The sequence below is a fragment of the Eptesicus fuscus genome, chromosome 1 (genome assembly GCF_027574615.1).
Source record: "Eptesicus fuscus isolate TK198812 chromosome 1, DD_ASM_mEF_20220401, whole genome shotgun sequence".
Taxonomy (NCBI): Eukaryota; Metazoa; Chordata; class Mammalia; order Chiroptera; family Vespertilionidae; genus Eptesicus; species Eptesicus fuscus.
In genome coordinates, this window is record NC_072473.1 from 106687981 (window position 1) to 106702590 (window position 14610).

Sequence of the window (14610 nt, forward strand, 5' to 3'; positions counted from 1 at the left end):
TGTTGTCTTTATCTGGTTTTGGTATTAGGGTGATGCTGGCTTCATAGAAGGAGCTTGGAAGTGTTCCTTCTTCTTGAATTTTTTGGAATAGTCTGAGCAGGATAGGTTTTAGTTCTTCCTTGAATGTTTGGTAAAACTCTCCTGTGAAGCCATCAGGCCCCGGGCTTTTGTTTGCTGGAAGCTTTTTGATGACTGCTTCAATTTCGTCCATAGTTATTGGCCTATTGAGCTCTTTAGATTCTTCTTGATTGATTTTTGGAAGGTTATATTTTTCTAGGAATATGTCCATTTCCTCCAGGTTGTCTAGTTTGTTGGAATAGAGTTGTTCGTAGTATTTTGTAACAATCCTTTGTATCTCAGCGGGATCTGTTGTTATTTCACCTCTTTCATTTCTGATTTTGTTTATTTGGGTCCTCTCTCTTTGCTTCTTGGTGAGCCTGGCTAGAGGTCCATCAATCTTGTTTATCTTTTCAAAGAACCAGCTCTTGGTTTTGTTGATCTTTTGTATTGTTTCTTTGGTCTCTATGTCATTTATCTCCGCTCTGATCTTTGTTATTTCCTTCCTTCTGGTTACACTGGGCTTTTCTTGCTGCTCTTTTTCTAGCTCTTTGAGTTGTAGGGTTAAGTAATTTATTACCATTGTTTCTTGTTTTTTGCAATAGGCTTGTAGAGCTATGAACTTCCCTCTCAAGACTGCTTTCGCTGTGTCCCATAGATTTTGGATTGTTGTGTTTTCATTGTCATTTGTTGCCATGATGTTTTTTATTTCTTCCTTGATCTCTCTGGTGACCCAGTCCTTGTTTAATAGCATGCTGTTTAGTCTCCATGTGTTTGATTTCTTTGGATTGTATTTATTGTAGTTGATTTCCAGTTTTTTTTTAATATGTTTTATTGATTTTTTACAGAGAGGAAGGGAGAGGGATAGAGAGCTAGAAACATCGATGAGAGAGATACATCGATCAGCTGCCTCCTGCACCCCCCCCCCACTGGGGATGTGCCCGCAACCAATGTATATGCCTTTGACCGGAATCGAACCTGGGACCCTTCAGTCCACAGGCTGACACTCTATCCACTGAGCCAAACCGGTTTTGGCTGATTTCCAGTTTTATGCCACTGTGATCTGATAAGATGCTTGATATAATTTCTATCTTCTTGAATTTGAAGAGACTTTGCCTGTGACCCAGCATATGGTCTATCTTTGAAAATGACCCATGTGCACTTGAGAAGAATGTATATTCTGTGGCTTTGGGGTGAAATGTTCTGAAGATGTCAATTAATTCCATCTGGTCTAGTGAGTCATTTAGGATTGCTGTTTCTTTGCTGATTTTTTGTTTAGAGGATTTGTCCAGTGGTGATAGTGGGGTATTAAAGTCTCCTACTATGATTGTATTGCTATTAATCTCTCCCTTGAAATCCTCCAGGAGTTTTTTTATGTATTTGGGTGCTCCTATATTGGGAGCGTATATGTTTACCAGAATTATTTCTTCTTGTTGGATTTCTCCCTTTAGTATTATGAAGTGGCCTTCTTTATCTCTTGTTATGGCATTTACTTTGAGGTCTATTTTGTCAGATATAAGTATTGCTACCTCAGCTTTTTTTTTCATTTCCATTTGCCTGAAAGATATTTTTCCATCCCTTCACTTTCAATCTGTGTGAGTCTCTTGTTCTGAGGTGGGTCTCTTGTAGACAGCATATATATGGGTCGTGTTTTTTTTATCCATTCAGCTACTCGATATCTTTTGATTGGAGCATTTAGTCCGTTTACATTTAAAGTTATTACTGAAAGGTATTTGTCTGTATTCATATCTATTTTTGTGTCTGTATTCCTTCTTACCTGTTTATTTCTTCTTTTTACAGTATTCCCTTTAGCAATTCTTGCATTGCTGGTTTGGTGGTGATAAACTCCTTGAGCCTTTTTTTGTCTGCAAAGCTCCTGATTTCCCCTTCAATTTTGATTGATAGTCTTGCTGGATATAGTATTCTTGGATTCAGTCCTTTGTTTTGCAACACTTTGTATACCTCCTTCCATTCACTTCTAGCTTGTTGTGTTTCTGTTGAGTAATCATTTGACAATCTGATGGGTGTTCCTTTGTAGGTAACTCTCTGTCTCTCTCTTGCCGCCTTTAAGATTCTCTCTTTATCATTTATATTTGCCATTGAAATTATGACATGTCTTGGTGTGGGTCTTTTGGGGTTGATCCTGCTTGGGACTCTCTGTACTTGCGTAACTTTTATCTTTCCCATATCCGGGAAGTTTTCTGTCTTTATTTCTTCAAATAGATTTTCTAATCCCTGCTGCTCTTCTTGTCCTTCTGGCAGCCCTATTATACACATGTTGCTTCGTTTCATGTTGTCCCGAAGCTCCCTTAGGCTTTCCTCCTGCTTTTTAATTTTTTTCTCCAATTGCTGTTCAGATTGAGCTTGTTTCTGTACCTGATCTTCTAACTCACTAATTCGGTCCTCTGCTTCTTGTAGTCTACTGTTGAAACTTTCCATGGTGTTTTTGATTGTAGTTATATCACTTTTCATTTCTTCCTGATTCTTGCATAAGTTGTTTATTTTCTCATCCATCCGATGTATAAATTCCATGACCATTACTCTAAACTCCTTTTCGGTCATGTTGCAAGCTTCAGTTTCACTAATTTCCTTTCTTGGCGACTCCACATTTTCTTTCCTCTGTGAGTTATTTCGTTTCCCCATTCTGGCTATCACCAGAAAACTCAAGCTTCCGTTTGCGTGGACCTAGGCCGTGTGCTGTGGGGACTTCGCTCCACCCGAGTTTCACTGAAGTGCTCTGACACTAGGACGTGTGGCTGCCTTTGGTTGGTGGGAACCAGACTTGCCCAGGGTCAGCGTCCCCAGTGTTCCGTGTGGTCTCGTGTGCACACTTAGAATCAGGGGCCCTGTCTGCACCACACTGTTGGTATGTGCCGAAAATGAGATCCTTAGCATGTGCCAGGAGTCAGAGTTTCCCTGTGTCTGCACCAAGACTCGAGTGTCAGAGTCTCTGTTGCCTTGTGCAGTTTCTCGTTGAGAATCAGGGTCCCTGTGTGTGCATGCACCAACAATTGGGGTCGCTGGCTCTTAGTGTGAATGCACTGTAAGTCAGGGATCCCAGGCAGCTGTGTCCGGCGTGCCAAATTCCCTGAAGTGGAGCTGCGTCCTGTGTTTGCTCTCTCTACTGAGCCAAACCGGCTAGGGCGCACACTCTTAATTTCCTGAAGGTGAGCTGGCTCCGTGCACTCTACTGGAGTCAGGGAAGGGGGGCGGAGTCCGTCCTGTGTGCCAAATTCCCCAAAGGGGAAGCCCCTCTGTGCAAGCACTAAGATTCCCTGAAGGGGGAGCTGTGACCCGCAAGCCAAATTCCCCTAAATTCTCCGAAGGGGAGCCCTCTGTGCGCACTGACAGATTTCCCCAACAGGGAGCTGCTTCTGTCCTGGGCGCGCGCGCGCCAAATTCCCTAAGGGGGAGCAAGTCCCTGCGCAAAGCTCTGCGGCCTGGGCGAGGGGCAGGACTATCAGTTACTATGGCGCTGTCTGCTAGCCTGCGGGAAGGGGAATAGGCTCTTTGACTCACGGAATTCTGCTGGGAAGTCTGGATTCTTGTTGTTTGTTGGTCTGAAGCTGTGATAGCAGTTCTCTGTCCCCAGTGGCTGCAGGGTCCTGGTTTGTGTCAGAAGCCAGGATCCAAGTCTCAGGCAGCTCTGTTTCTCAAGATGGCGTGGTCTCCGCGTCTGCACCAGCCGCGGAGATGTGTCCGCTTTGTGCGCGGGGCTTTGCCATCTAGGACTGCCCGGTTAGGCAGCCCCTTGGAAGACGTGCAGAATCTAACTGACCCTAGCTCATACACACACACACCACACACGTCTACACTCTCCTCTATGGGTTCCTCACTCACACTCTCTCTCTCCCTACCTTCCTGCCGGTCGCCATCTCTTTTTTTCTATCAGTATCAGGATTTTGTCTCTCGGCTATTACAGGCTGTTGGCCGAGTAGTGGTGGATAGAGAGGCTGGCATGTTAATAGTCAAACAGTTGGCATATGAAAATGCTAACACTGCCTGTCAAGCTGCATTACAGCCCTATCAAAGAAAGGGGACTCTCTCAGATTATATCCGCATTTGCGCAGATATTGGTCCCTCATATATGCAAGGAGTTGCCATTGCGGCCGCATTAAAGGGAACCACCATTGAAGGAATTCTTCAGCAACAGTTCAGCACAGGGAAAAGTCAAACACACAAGTGTTTTACTTGTGGAGGAACAGGACACATGGCAAAACAGTGTCCCTCTAATAAAAGGGTTAATAAAGGAAATGGCAGAAGTCCCAAACAACCTGGACTGTGCCCTAAATGTAAAAGAGGAAAACATTGGGCAAATGAGTGTAAATCTAAGACAGATATCCATGGAAATCCCTTGCCTCAGCAGCAGTCGGGAAACTCCCGAAAGGGGCCAGCTCAGCCCCGGCAAATAATGGGGGCACTATCTGTTTACCCTCCTTCCCCTGTGCCACCTCAAGGCCAGCTGGCTGCGAAGCATCCAGCCTGCCCCAGGAGCAAAACGGATACAGCAGTTATTCCGAGCAACCCCCGGAAGTGCCGGGTTGGACCTTGGACCCATAAAGTGATATGTATTAACTCCAGAATTGGGACCACAAGCCATCCCTACAGGGGTATATAGACCTACTCCTGAAGGGATGTTTAGCCTTTTACTAGGTAGAAGCAGTTTAACTATAAAAGGATTACACCAGGAGTGGCAAGAGAGGGCAGAGCTATCTGCTCTCCTGCAATAAGATTACTTACAATAAGATTACTTAAAGTTACATTTAAGAATTATAAAAGAACTTACAGGGAAATTCGAATCTTGGCTAAATTAGGTATGAGTTATTACTTTAGAAAGCCAAAAAGAAAGAAAAATTTGAGATCTATCTTTCTTTTAAGCATAAAAAGAAATTCGGCCAGATCTGTTACTAATGCTTCCCTTAAAGTAAGCAGGATGTGGGGGAAGGGAGAGACACATGACGATCCAATATGGATGCCCACTCTCCCAGTATACAAATTTAAAGTTTCCTTTCTCGCCATGAAAAAAACCTTAAAAATTTAGAAATGTGTCTGGAATTTCTGTGCTGGTGGGGAGAGAACTTAGCTGTAAGACAGAATGCTCGCATAGTCTGATTTCAGACATTTAGATTGTCTTCAGCTGGAATCTCTCTGCAAAAGCTATAGAAAATTAAAAACCCAGAACTGGTTATTTTTCCTAAGAGAAACGGCGAAAAAGTCTTCTTAAAAGAAATTCAAGCTAATTCCAGCAACAAGATTCGCATTTCCATAATAAAGAGCTGTTTTTAAAATACTAATAAAGTGTGTTAAAAGGTTGACTTTTAAAGCCTTCAAAAATATAAGTAAATTTATCTCTGTCATAGAATTTATTCAAAATAAATGCTTTAAAATAATTAGAATTGGATTTGAATCTCAGAAATTATTAAAATATAAATAATATATTAATTATAAAGATCTAAGTAGCCCAGATAACTAACTACACCCTTTGTTAATAGAGGAAGGGGTAGATGCCCTTCTCCCAGCAGAGTTACCAGCAAATAAAAAGTAAAATTTAAATTTACCTCATAAGAAAAATCTAGAGGACAGAATTAAAACCATTAATTGATTATGTCTTGTATTTCTCTTAGAAATATAAAAGTGTCATCAATCTAAGAACTACTAAAAATATTTGATTTACAAGCTCTAAAAGTTCAAAGTACAGATTAAATTAGGAGAAATTATAAATATAGTAATTATATTACCTAATACATAAAAATATATTTTTGAGAAAATAAAATGCTATGTTTCTCTAATAATTAAGAATTTAAAATATATTAGTTATTGGTCTGATTTTAAAAAGAGGATTAATTCTATAATCCAGTTTAAATATAATTTATATTCTTTAAGATAATTTAGGTATATAATTTTTAAAGCATATATATAAATATCTGCATATATATATATATATATATATATATTTAATCTTTCCAAATTATTTCAAGACTGAGAGTGACTTTTGAACATTTCATTGGGCCCCGAAATATTCAAAAGTCTGTTCTCTCTTAAAAGAAATATTTTTTATTTAATTAAGCCAATTGATACTTGAAGTCACATAGAAAGCTTTATCAAATATAAATTAATATATTTTACTTATACATATATATTAAATATTATAAAGGTTTTCACCTGTAAGAAGGGCAAAAACAATGTATTTCTTAAATATAGCCATACTTTTAGATCAGACCAATAAAGTATTAAACCTATAAGTTTTACTAAATAAGTTTCTTTACTTTTTAAATAAAGATACCTACTTTAATTCCTTAAATATATTAGTTTATTAAATTATAATCAAGTGTTTCAACTTAAAGAAAAGCCAATGTCTTTGTAAGCAATTTAATTAAGTATTCTAAGAAAGTTACTAAGGCCTTGTCTATACAAAAAAAAATTAACAGCCAATTTAAAATTAAATTACCATACCTAGAGCAAGTATATCCTTACATAATATAATTCTACAATGTCATTGTAATTTTTGATATTTTACTACAGCATATTTTCCATTTATCCAAAACAAACTTACAAACTAATTTTTTGAATGTTTGGCAACAATTTAAAAGGACATAAAAGGACTTAATCCCTTCCACTTTGTGGAGGGCCCCCTGGGAAGGCACCTGAGCATTCTATATTGGCCCTTCTTGCTCTTTTTACCAAGAGGGATCCTCTTCTCACAATGTAATTGCCCGCAGCTGTTGCCTGAGCTCTCTATTCATACTAAGGTTGAAGCCTCATAGTGGCTGGTACCATAGATCTGTCTCTTGCCCAATGGTGTGAGCTGGGCCCTCCCTAGAGAAGAAACCTGGGTTCCCCAAGATATGTGATCAATGCCAGGGCCCTGCCAGCAGGCAAGGGGATCCCAAGGCAGGTGGAGGCCACAGGGGCATAAGCTATCAAGGAGACAGAACTGAACCTCACATTACCCTGCTTGGCCCCGGAGGATGGCTGATTAGTCAAAGACAGGTAATGTTCCTCAAGGGAGGAACAACCTAAGACAGGCACAGTCGCAGAGGGGCCATCAGGAGAGAACTTGGGGGTCAACAGAGGTGGGGCACAGAACCTCACCCCCCCCAACATTATAGGGGCCTGAACTCTAGCCCCTTCTGAGGGAGGTCTCCTGCCCCATGGCTGCTTCGCGCTTCCCACGCCCAGCCCAGATCAGGACCCAGGTAACAGACAGAGACTTGGCCCAGCTCCCAGCACCCAGATAACAGAGACATGGCTAACAGCAGCTGTCCTATATCTAAATCCAGCCTAACACCAGGAATGCTCAGGGCTTTCTCAGGGATACAAATAATCCTTTCCATTAATATTTACAGGGTAAACTAAGATTGTTATTAAAATATTAAATTTAAAAGTAAATTAGTGGTCAGCCTTACTATAAAAGTACTTATAATAAAGCTAGCTAGTCGCCTACAGGCTCAACCTTCAAACTACAGCAGAAAACAGAGCAGAAAACAAAGGTCCTTCAAACCCCTTATATTTCAGTAGAAATACAAGCTCTTATTTATGCCTTAACAGATTTTACTACGAAGCCCATCAACCTATAGTAATAGTACTTATATAGTAAGTATAGCAAAAATTATTAAAACAGCTACTATAAGGCACACTAATTTACAAGAATTTTTCATTGAATTTTCAGCCTTTAAAATATTATTTAACAATAACAATTTCCATATTTTATTAGAAGCAACGTTCTCAGTATATTATCCACCTTCCTATACCAACTTTAGGGGTAAATCCCCAAGGACTTAAACCTAATCATATCTAGCAGAAGAATGTCACTCAATTGTAGAAAGAACCATTCATACTCTTACAATCATTTACTAAAAAACAAAAAAGGGGAAGAGGTTGTGTTTTATATCTTTCCAGAAGGAGCAATGCAGCCAATTTGGGTGCCAGAGAGTTACGTGTGTCACCGAAATGGACTCAGACAAGATCCTGTGTCCCTTCACTCAAAAGGACTAAGTACTACCCTAATGACAGCAAAGCAGAGAAAGAAGAAAAACTGAAAGCTATGCAAGCGACTGAGGTGCCAACATAGAGTCATCTGAAGAAGTTAACAACTGAAGTGCAGCAGATTATGGAAAAGCAAGAAGTTGAAGCTACTTCTTCAACCATGTTCCTGCTCATGCTAGCATCTATTAGCTGCCAGTCTTCTGCAAAATTTTACGCAGGCAAACAAAAGACTCTAAGTAAATATACACCAGGAACACCAGCAGCAAAAGAAACTTTCTTTCATTTAGTAGCTAAAAATATTAATATGTCTATAGTTTTGATTTCTCTCTTATTATTTTATTATTATTTAATAGCCATAGTTTTGCTCTTAACATTCAAGTTTTAAAAATGATAACATGTATATAATTTAATTTTGCATTGGCATTGTTTTAATATTAGAGCTTTGTTATTGATATTTAAATTTTACTTTTATTATTAGTAGCCTAAAAAACAGATATCAGTAGATTACATAGAGAGATTCAAGCTATTAATGATGCAGGTTCTGCTCTGTTGCCTCCTAGCGAAGTGGCACAGAATATTTTTGATAAAATTCTAAGCCTTATGTCTTTTCATAGATTACAATCATTTATCTGGTCTCTGTCAATTATTGTTATCCTTGCTCTTGTTATTCTCTGTTTAATTCCAGTCTGCTTCCAAACCATTGGATCCAGCATCCAGTCCCTGCAAAAAGGACTACATGAACTTTGCTTAAAAGACAGAGAAGGGGGATCTGTGGGGAACGGGCTGTAAGCTGACATGGTCCTTGCACCTGTAGGGGCTAGCAAGGCTGGCACCCTATCCACACAGATTTCCCAGGCCTGTTTGGATGGCAACTAATCAGTATAACGAGAGCAGCCCCTGCCTACAGAGCTTTCCCAGGGTTTGTTTATATGACTGCTATCAGTAGGATAAGAGCTACTTTCATGGCTTACCAAGAAATATGTATTCAACTAGTGAGATTTATTGTAACAAGAAACCTGTCCTTCAACTTATCCCTCCAGTAGTGATTTTAGAGAAACAAAGAATGTTTTCCTTGTGAGTGATTCCCTGCTTAGTGTCTTATGCATAAAAAGCACTGTATTACTAATAAAAGTTGCCAGAGCTTCTTGAGAGCTGTGGGCCTCCCGAATCCCGCTGTCCAGTCTTTCTTTCTCTTCTCAAATCCCACCTCCCTACCTCATCCTGGTTCAATCGTCAGGCTGGACCTGACAGAACTTGGTAAAGTTATTGATGGAATTAATGGCCTTGAGAGTGATGGCAGCATCCTTGGCCCACAGCTGGTTAGGGCCAAAGACAACAGCTGGGTTAGTGTTGGTCATCTTGTTTTGGTCACACTGGGCAGAAACCTGCACCAGGAAGGCAGTGAGGAAACAAAGCACCTGGTAGTTTTCCTTGGGCAGTATCCGAAGGACCTGCAGCATCACCTCTACTCTCTGGCTCTCATCAATGTTGAGGAAGCCCACTACATGGGGGTAGAGGTCAAAGGTGAGTAGGGGTTCAGGAAGCTCCCAGAGGAAGGTCTTGAGGATGACTGCTGGCAAGTTTTAGTTGTTGTACTGGACAAAGTCCACAGGCAGCCCCATGTACTTCTGCTGCACCTCTTGTACAACTTGGATGTTGGCAGACCTCCGGAAAAATCCCTTCAGTGGTGAGAGCATGGGCCTGCAGGTGGGCAATGGTCTCCTGGAGCATGAGAGGAATGGGCTCCTGCTCTGATTCTTCTTCTGGAGGTGCTTCAGTGAGACCTCAAACTGCTGGTTGGGCAGAGGGGGCCGTGGTGGCATGGGCTTGGGGGCTGTTGCAGGTCTCTTCTATGTGGACTTCAGAAAGTCATCATACTTGAGCATTGGCGAGGGATCCCTAGTTGCTCCGGCTTCACGTGCTTGCTTAACTCACTCAGGTAATTCACATAGAAGATCTACCCAAACTTGAAGCTAATGAGGGGCTTAAAGAGGATGAGCAAGGTGTTGATGAACATGGTAGGGTGCAAGATATACAGGGCCTTGATGTTCTTCTTGTATTTTCGGTCAAACTCCCGGTAGGCATCCCAGAGCCAGCTGAAGGAGGGCTTGTTGTTGCTGGTCAGGCCATGGTGCAGGTAAGCAGTGTGTAATCACTCCCAATGTACTGGTCCAGGGTGTGTTTCAGGTACCCCAGGAGCTTACTGTGGTCTACATGGTGGCTGGGAGGCATTCAGCAGGCACTAAACACAATGATCTTCTGCCCATACTTGTCATCTCCTGCCACCTCCACAATCTGGTGCCTGGCGATGTTGTAGTAAGGGTCATCCCACTTCAGGTGTGTGACAGGTTTTGGGGAGCTGCTTTTGGAGTCATCTGACTTGGGAAAGTTGGGAATTTCATCTGAGGGCCAGTTCTTCTCATCAATGGAGGCTAGTTTCAGCTGGTTCAGAGCCTGGCTGATCTCATCCAAGGTCAGGTCATCCTGCAGCTCTGAAAGTGGGTCCATAGCTGAGCCTATCCCCGACAGTCTCACCCCATAGAACCTGAAGAGAAACTGCGGTCGGGCTCTGCTCCTTTTCTGCCTATTCTTTTCTTGCAAGTAAATGGAATCATAAAATATACTGTATAGCCTTTTGTGATTGTCTTCTTTCACTTAATATAAGGTTTATAAGGTTCATCCATGTTGTAGCATATATCAGTATTGCATTCCTTTTTTTTTTGGTCAATTATTCCATTGTATGGATATAACATTTTTATTTTATTATTATTATTTTTTTTTAGTTTTTTCTTATTATTTTTTTGTGTTAATCCTCATCTAAGGATATTTTTTCCATTTATTTTTAGAGAGTGTGGAAGGGGAGAGGTGGAGAGAAACACCGATGTGAGAGAGACACATTGATTGGTTGCCTAATCCCTGTCTGGGGCCAGGGATGAAGCCTGCAACCAAAGTACGTGCCAGTGATTGGAATCAAACCCTTCCATCCATGGGTCAATGCTCTACCCACTGAGCAAAACCGGCCAGGGTGATATAACACATTTTAAAAAATGATTTTGTTGATCCTCACCTGAGGGTATTTTCCCACTGATTTTTAGAGAGAATGGAAGGAAGGGGAAGAGACAGAGAAACATCAATGTGAGAGAGACACAATGGATGCCTCCTGTACCTGCCCCAACCAGGGCCAAGGATCAAACCTGCAACCCAGGTACATGCCCTTGACTGGAATAAAACCTGGGACCCTTCAGTCCCAGGGCCAATGCTCTATCCACTGAGCAAAACTGGCTAGGGAAAGATAAAATACATTTTATTTATCCATTCAACAACTGATGGACATTTGAGTAGTTACACATTTTGGTTATCATGAATAATGCTGCTTATGAACATTCCTGTGCAGGTTTTTGTGTGAACATATGTTTGCAATTCTCCTGAGTATATCTCAGGGTGAAACTGCTAGGTCATATGGTAACTTATCATTTACCCTTTTAAATTAATACAGAATTGTTTTCCAAAGTAGCTACAATATTTTACAATCTCATGAAAGAAATTTATAACAACAAATACTGCAGAGAAATGGGAAACCTCATAAATTTCTGGTGGGAATGTATATGGTGCAGCCACTTATGAGCAAAATGAACTAACAAGCAAAATAGATAGACTCATAGATAGAGAGCAGGCTGATAGTTGTGGGGTATGGCTGGGTGGGATGTGGAGGGATTGAGTAAAAAAGAGAAAAAACTTGTGGACATGTGAAATAGTGTGGTGATTGCAGGGGTGGGGTGGGGTGGAGTAGGGAATAGGGGAGATAAATGGTGATGGATGGAGACTTGACTTGGGATGGTGAACACACAATACAGTGTACAGATGACATGTTGTAGAATTGTGCACCTGACATCTATATGATTTTGTTAACCACTGTCACCCCAATAAATTCAATTAGAAAAAAAAGTTTTTCAGTTTCTTAAAATATTAAATATGTTTACCATATGACCCAGAAATTACACTCCAAGGTTATTACCCAAGAGTGTTACAGAAGACCAGAGAAAAACCAAGCAATGCTTAGAGAAATGGAGTTACACTGCTTTATTATGCCAGCGGTCTCAGTGGAGTCACCTCCAAGAAAATCTGAGCAAAGCAATATGGTGGGAGCTTTCCTTTATATTCTACTAGAGGCCTGGTGCACAAAATTCGTGCATGGGGGGGGGGAGTCCCCTCAGCCCAGCCTGCACCCTCTCCAATCCAGGACCCGTCAGGGGATGTCTGACTGCCGGTTTGGGCCCGATCCTGGGTCTTCCTCACTATTCCTGGCACAGAGCTCCTTAAACTTGGAATTTCATAAGAGATAAGAGAGATTGAGATGCCTTTTGTTATTCATAACAAGCCCCTTTAAACCACACCTGAGTTTGTATTAATGCAGTGACTTCATGAAAGCTGCCTAAGGTTGGGGCCAGTAGTCAGGGCAGTGATTAGAGGAGTCCAAGTTTCAACCCCACCCTCCAACCTCCAGGGATGGGAGAGAGAATAGAGGTTGAATTAATTACCAATGGTAAATGAGTTAATCAATCATGCCTAAGTAATACTGAAGCCTTCATAAAAACCCAAAAGTGTGCATTCAAAGAACTTCCTAGTTGGTGAACACATGGAGATGTGGGGAGAGTGGTGTGCCTGAAGAGGGCATGGGAGCTCTGCATTCCTTCCTACATACCTTACTCAATGCATCTCTTCTATATAGATGTCCCTGAATTGTATCCTTTTTAAAAAATGAGTAATCTATTAAGTAAACTCTTTACCTGAGTTCTGTGAGCCACACTAGCAAATAATAAACCTGAGTAGAGAGTCGTGGGAACCTCTGATTTATAGACGGTTGGTCAGAAAACGCGGTGACAACCTGGACTTGTGATTAATGTCTTAAATGGGGACAGTCTGTGGGACTGTTGTAGGCAGTTAGACAGACATGAGCAAAGCAAGGATGATAGGCCAGGTATAGAAGGTCATCAGCATAGAAAGTCCTAGGTGCCTAGCAATGGACAATCAATTGTAGAGTGGGGCCTTGCCCCCAGGGTGACTTTTTCTCCCCTTGCATATCGCTGGTCTTGAGGTTTGCACCACCTGACCTTTCCTCCCTGGAAATAACAACTAGGCCTCAGTTGTATTTCAGCTCTAGGCCCAGATAAGCAACAAAACTAGCCACACTGCCTGCCGTCAGGACCAGCTGCATGAAATAATGCCCTGATGCCGGCCAATCAGTCATTGGAGACCACAACCCTGAATGGACACACCTGGAAAACTACTGAATATTCTATTAAGATCTTCATTTGGATCTCCCCTGAATTCTCTATCCTTAAAAACCTTAGGATGGAGGACTGAGCAAACTCTCCTCCTAGGAGCATGCCCTCCTGGGAGCACAGGACTAAGCCTTTGAAATAGGAATTTTTAGGGGTGAAATAGGCATGTTTAGGGATTTTTTTAAATTAAGGGTGTCCATGGAAAAAGCACAGGCTGCAAAGCTGCAAAAGGTTATATTTCCATAAGACAGGGAAGTTGGGAGAGGCAGCAGTTATATTTCCATAAGATAAGGGAACTGGGAATAGCAAAAGGTCTATATTTACAAAATAAGGAAGGAGGAAGAAAGCCCAGAGGGAATAGGAGAACAATGAGGGAGGAGGGCCTTACATGTCACATGTGAGGTTTGACCTTTGAGCTCAGGAGTTACTATAGTGACCAAATCAAAGGGGAATAGTGACCAATCAGAGGGGATATTGAGGCTCAAAAAACTTTATAAACTGTGGAAAAAGGGACTCAGTGGGACTCTTTCCCCCTCTCCTCATGGGAATCTGTACTTGTTCTTCAATAAATTTCCACCTTTACTATATCATCTTAACCTGTTGTATCTAACACTATCTTTATTTTTTTTATTTTTTAATTACTTTATTGATTAACACTATCTTTAGAGTGTCAGAATTGAGTTAAATTATAGGACACTTAGATGGTACTGCAGAATTTCTTGGTGTGGGAAAAACCCCTCACACATTTAGTGACCAGTATTGAGAGTAGTGAATGTGTAAGGGAGAACAGGAGTGTGTTTTTCTAGTACTTCTGATCCCTTTAACAATTCCTGAGGGCCATTTCCCCTGAAATTTGTGTATGTTTGCTTCTCAATGCATGCACCTGTCTCTTTAATTATATTGGAAGCCTGTTTGGGGGTTAATGGAGATGCTTTGCTTGCACATGCAGAGATGGCAATGTGTACAAGTTTACAGTCACCCTTACACAACCCCATCCCTCCCCACCTGCAAGCCATGGAACGTCTTTACCAATGAAGGTGTGAAAATTTAGTTCCTTTGCTTCAAGCAGAGACAAACTCTAAGGCCAAATTTACACTTAGTGTTCCCCTATTGCCGTGGTCGGCAAACTGCGGCTCACGAGCCCCATGCGGCTCTTTGGTCCCTTGAGTGTGGCTCTTCCACAAAATACCACGGCCTGGGCAAGTCTATTTTGAAGAAATGGTGTTAGAAGAAGTTTAAATTTAAAAAATTTGGCTCTCAAAAGAAATTTCAATCGTTGTACTGT

General features: G+C 41.3%; 1 protein-coding gene and 1 pseudogene across 1 annotated transcript in view; one reads left to right on the forward strand and one right to left on the reverse strand.

The window, feature by feature from the left end:
- Positions 1 to 8854, forward strand: part of RBMX (RNA binding motif protein X-linked) — a 38661-nt gene extending 29807 nt beyond the window's left edge. The window contains exon 9 of the mRNA XM_054727980.1: positions 8729 to 8854. Coding sequence (XP_054583955.1) covers positions 8729 to 8832 — 104 coding nt within the window. The 3' untranslated portion in view covers positions 8833 to 8854. The remainder of the gene's footprint in view (positions 1 to 8728) is intronic.
- Positions 8855 to 9269: 415 nt separating this feature from the next.
- Positions 9270 to 10573, reverse strand: LOC103302112 (rho GTPase-activating protein 1-like; annotated as a pseudogene).
- Positions 10574 to 14610: the final 4037 nt, after the last annotated feature.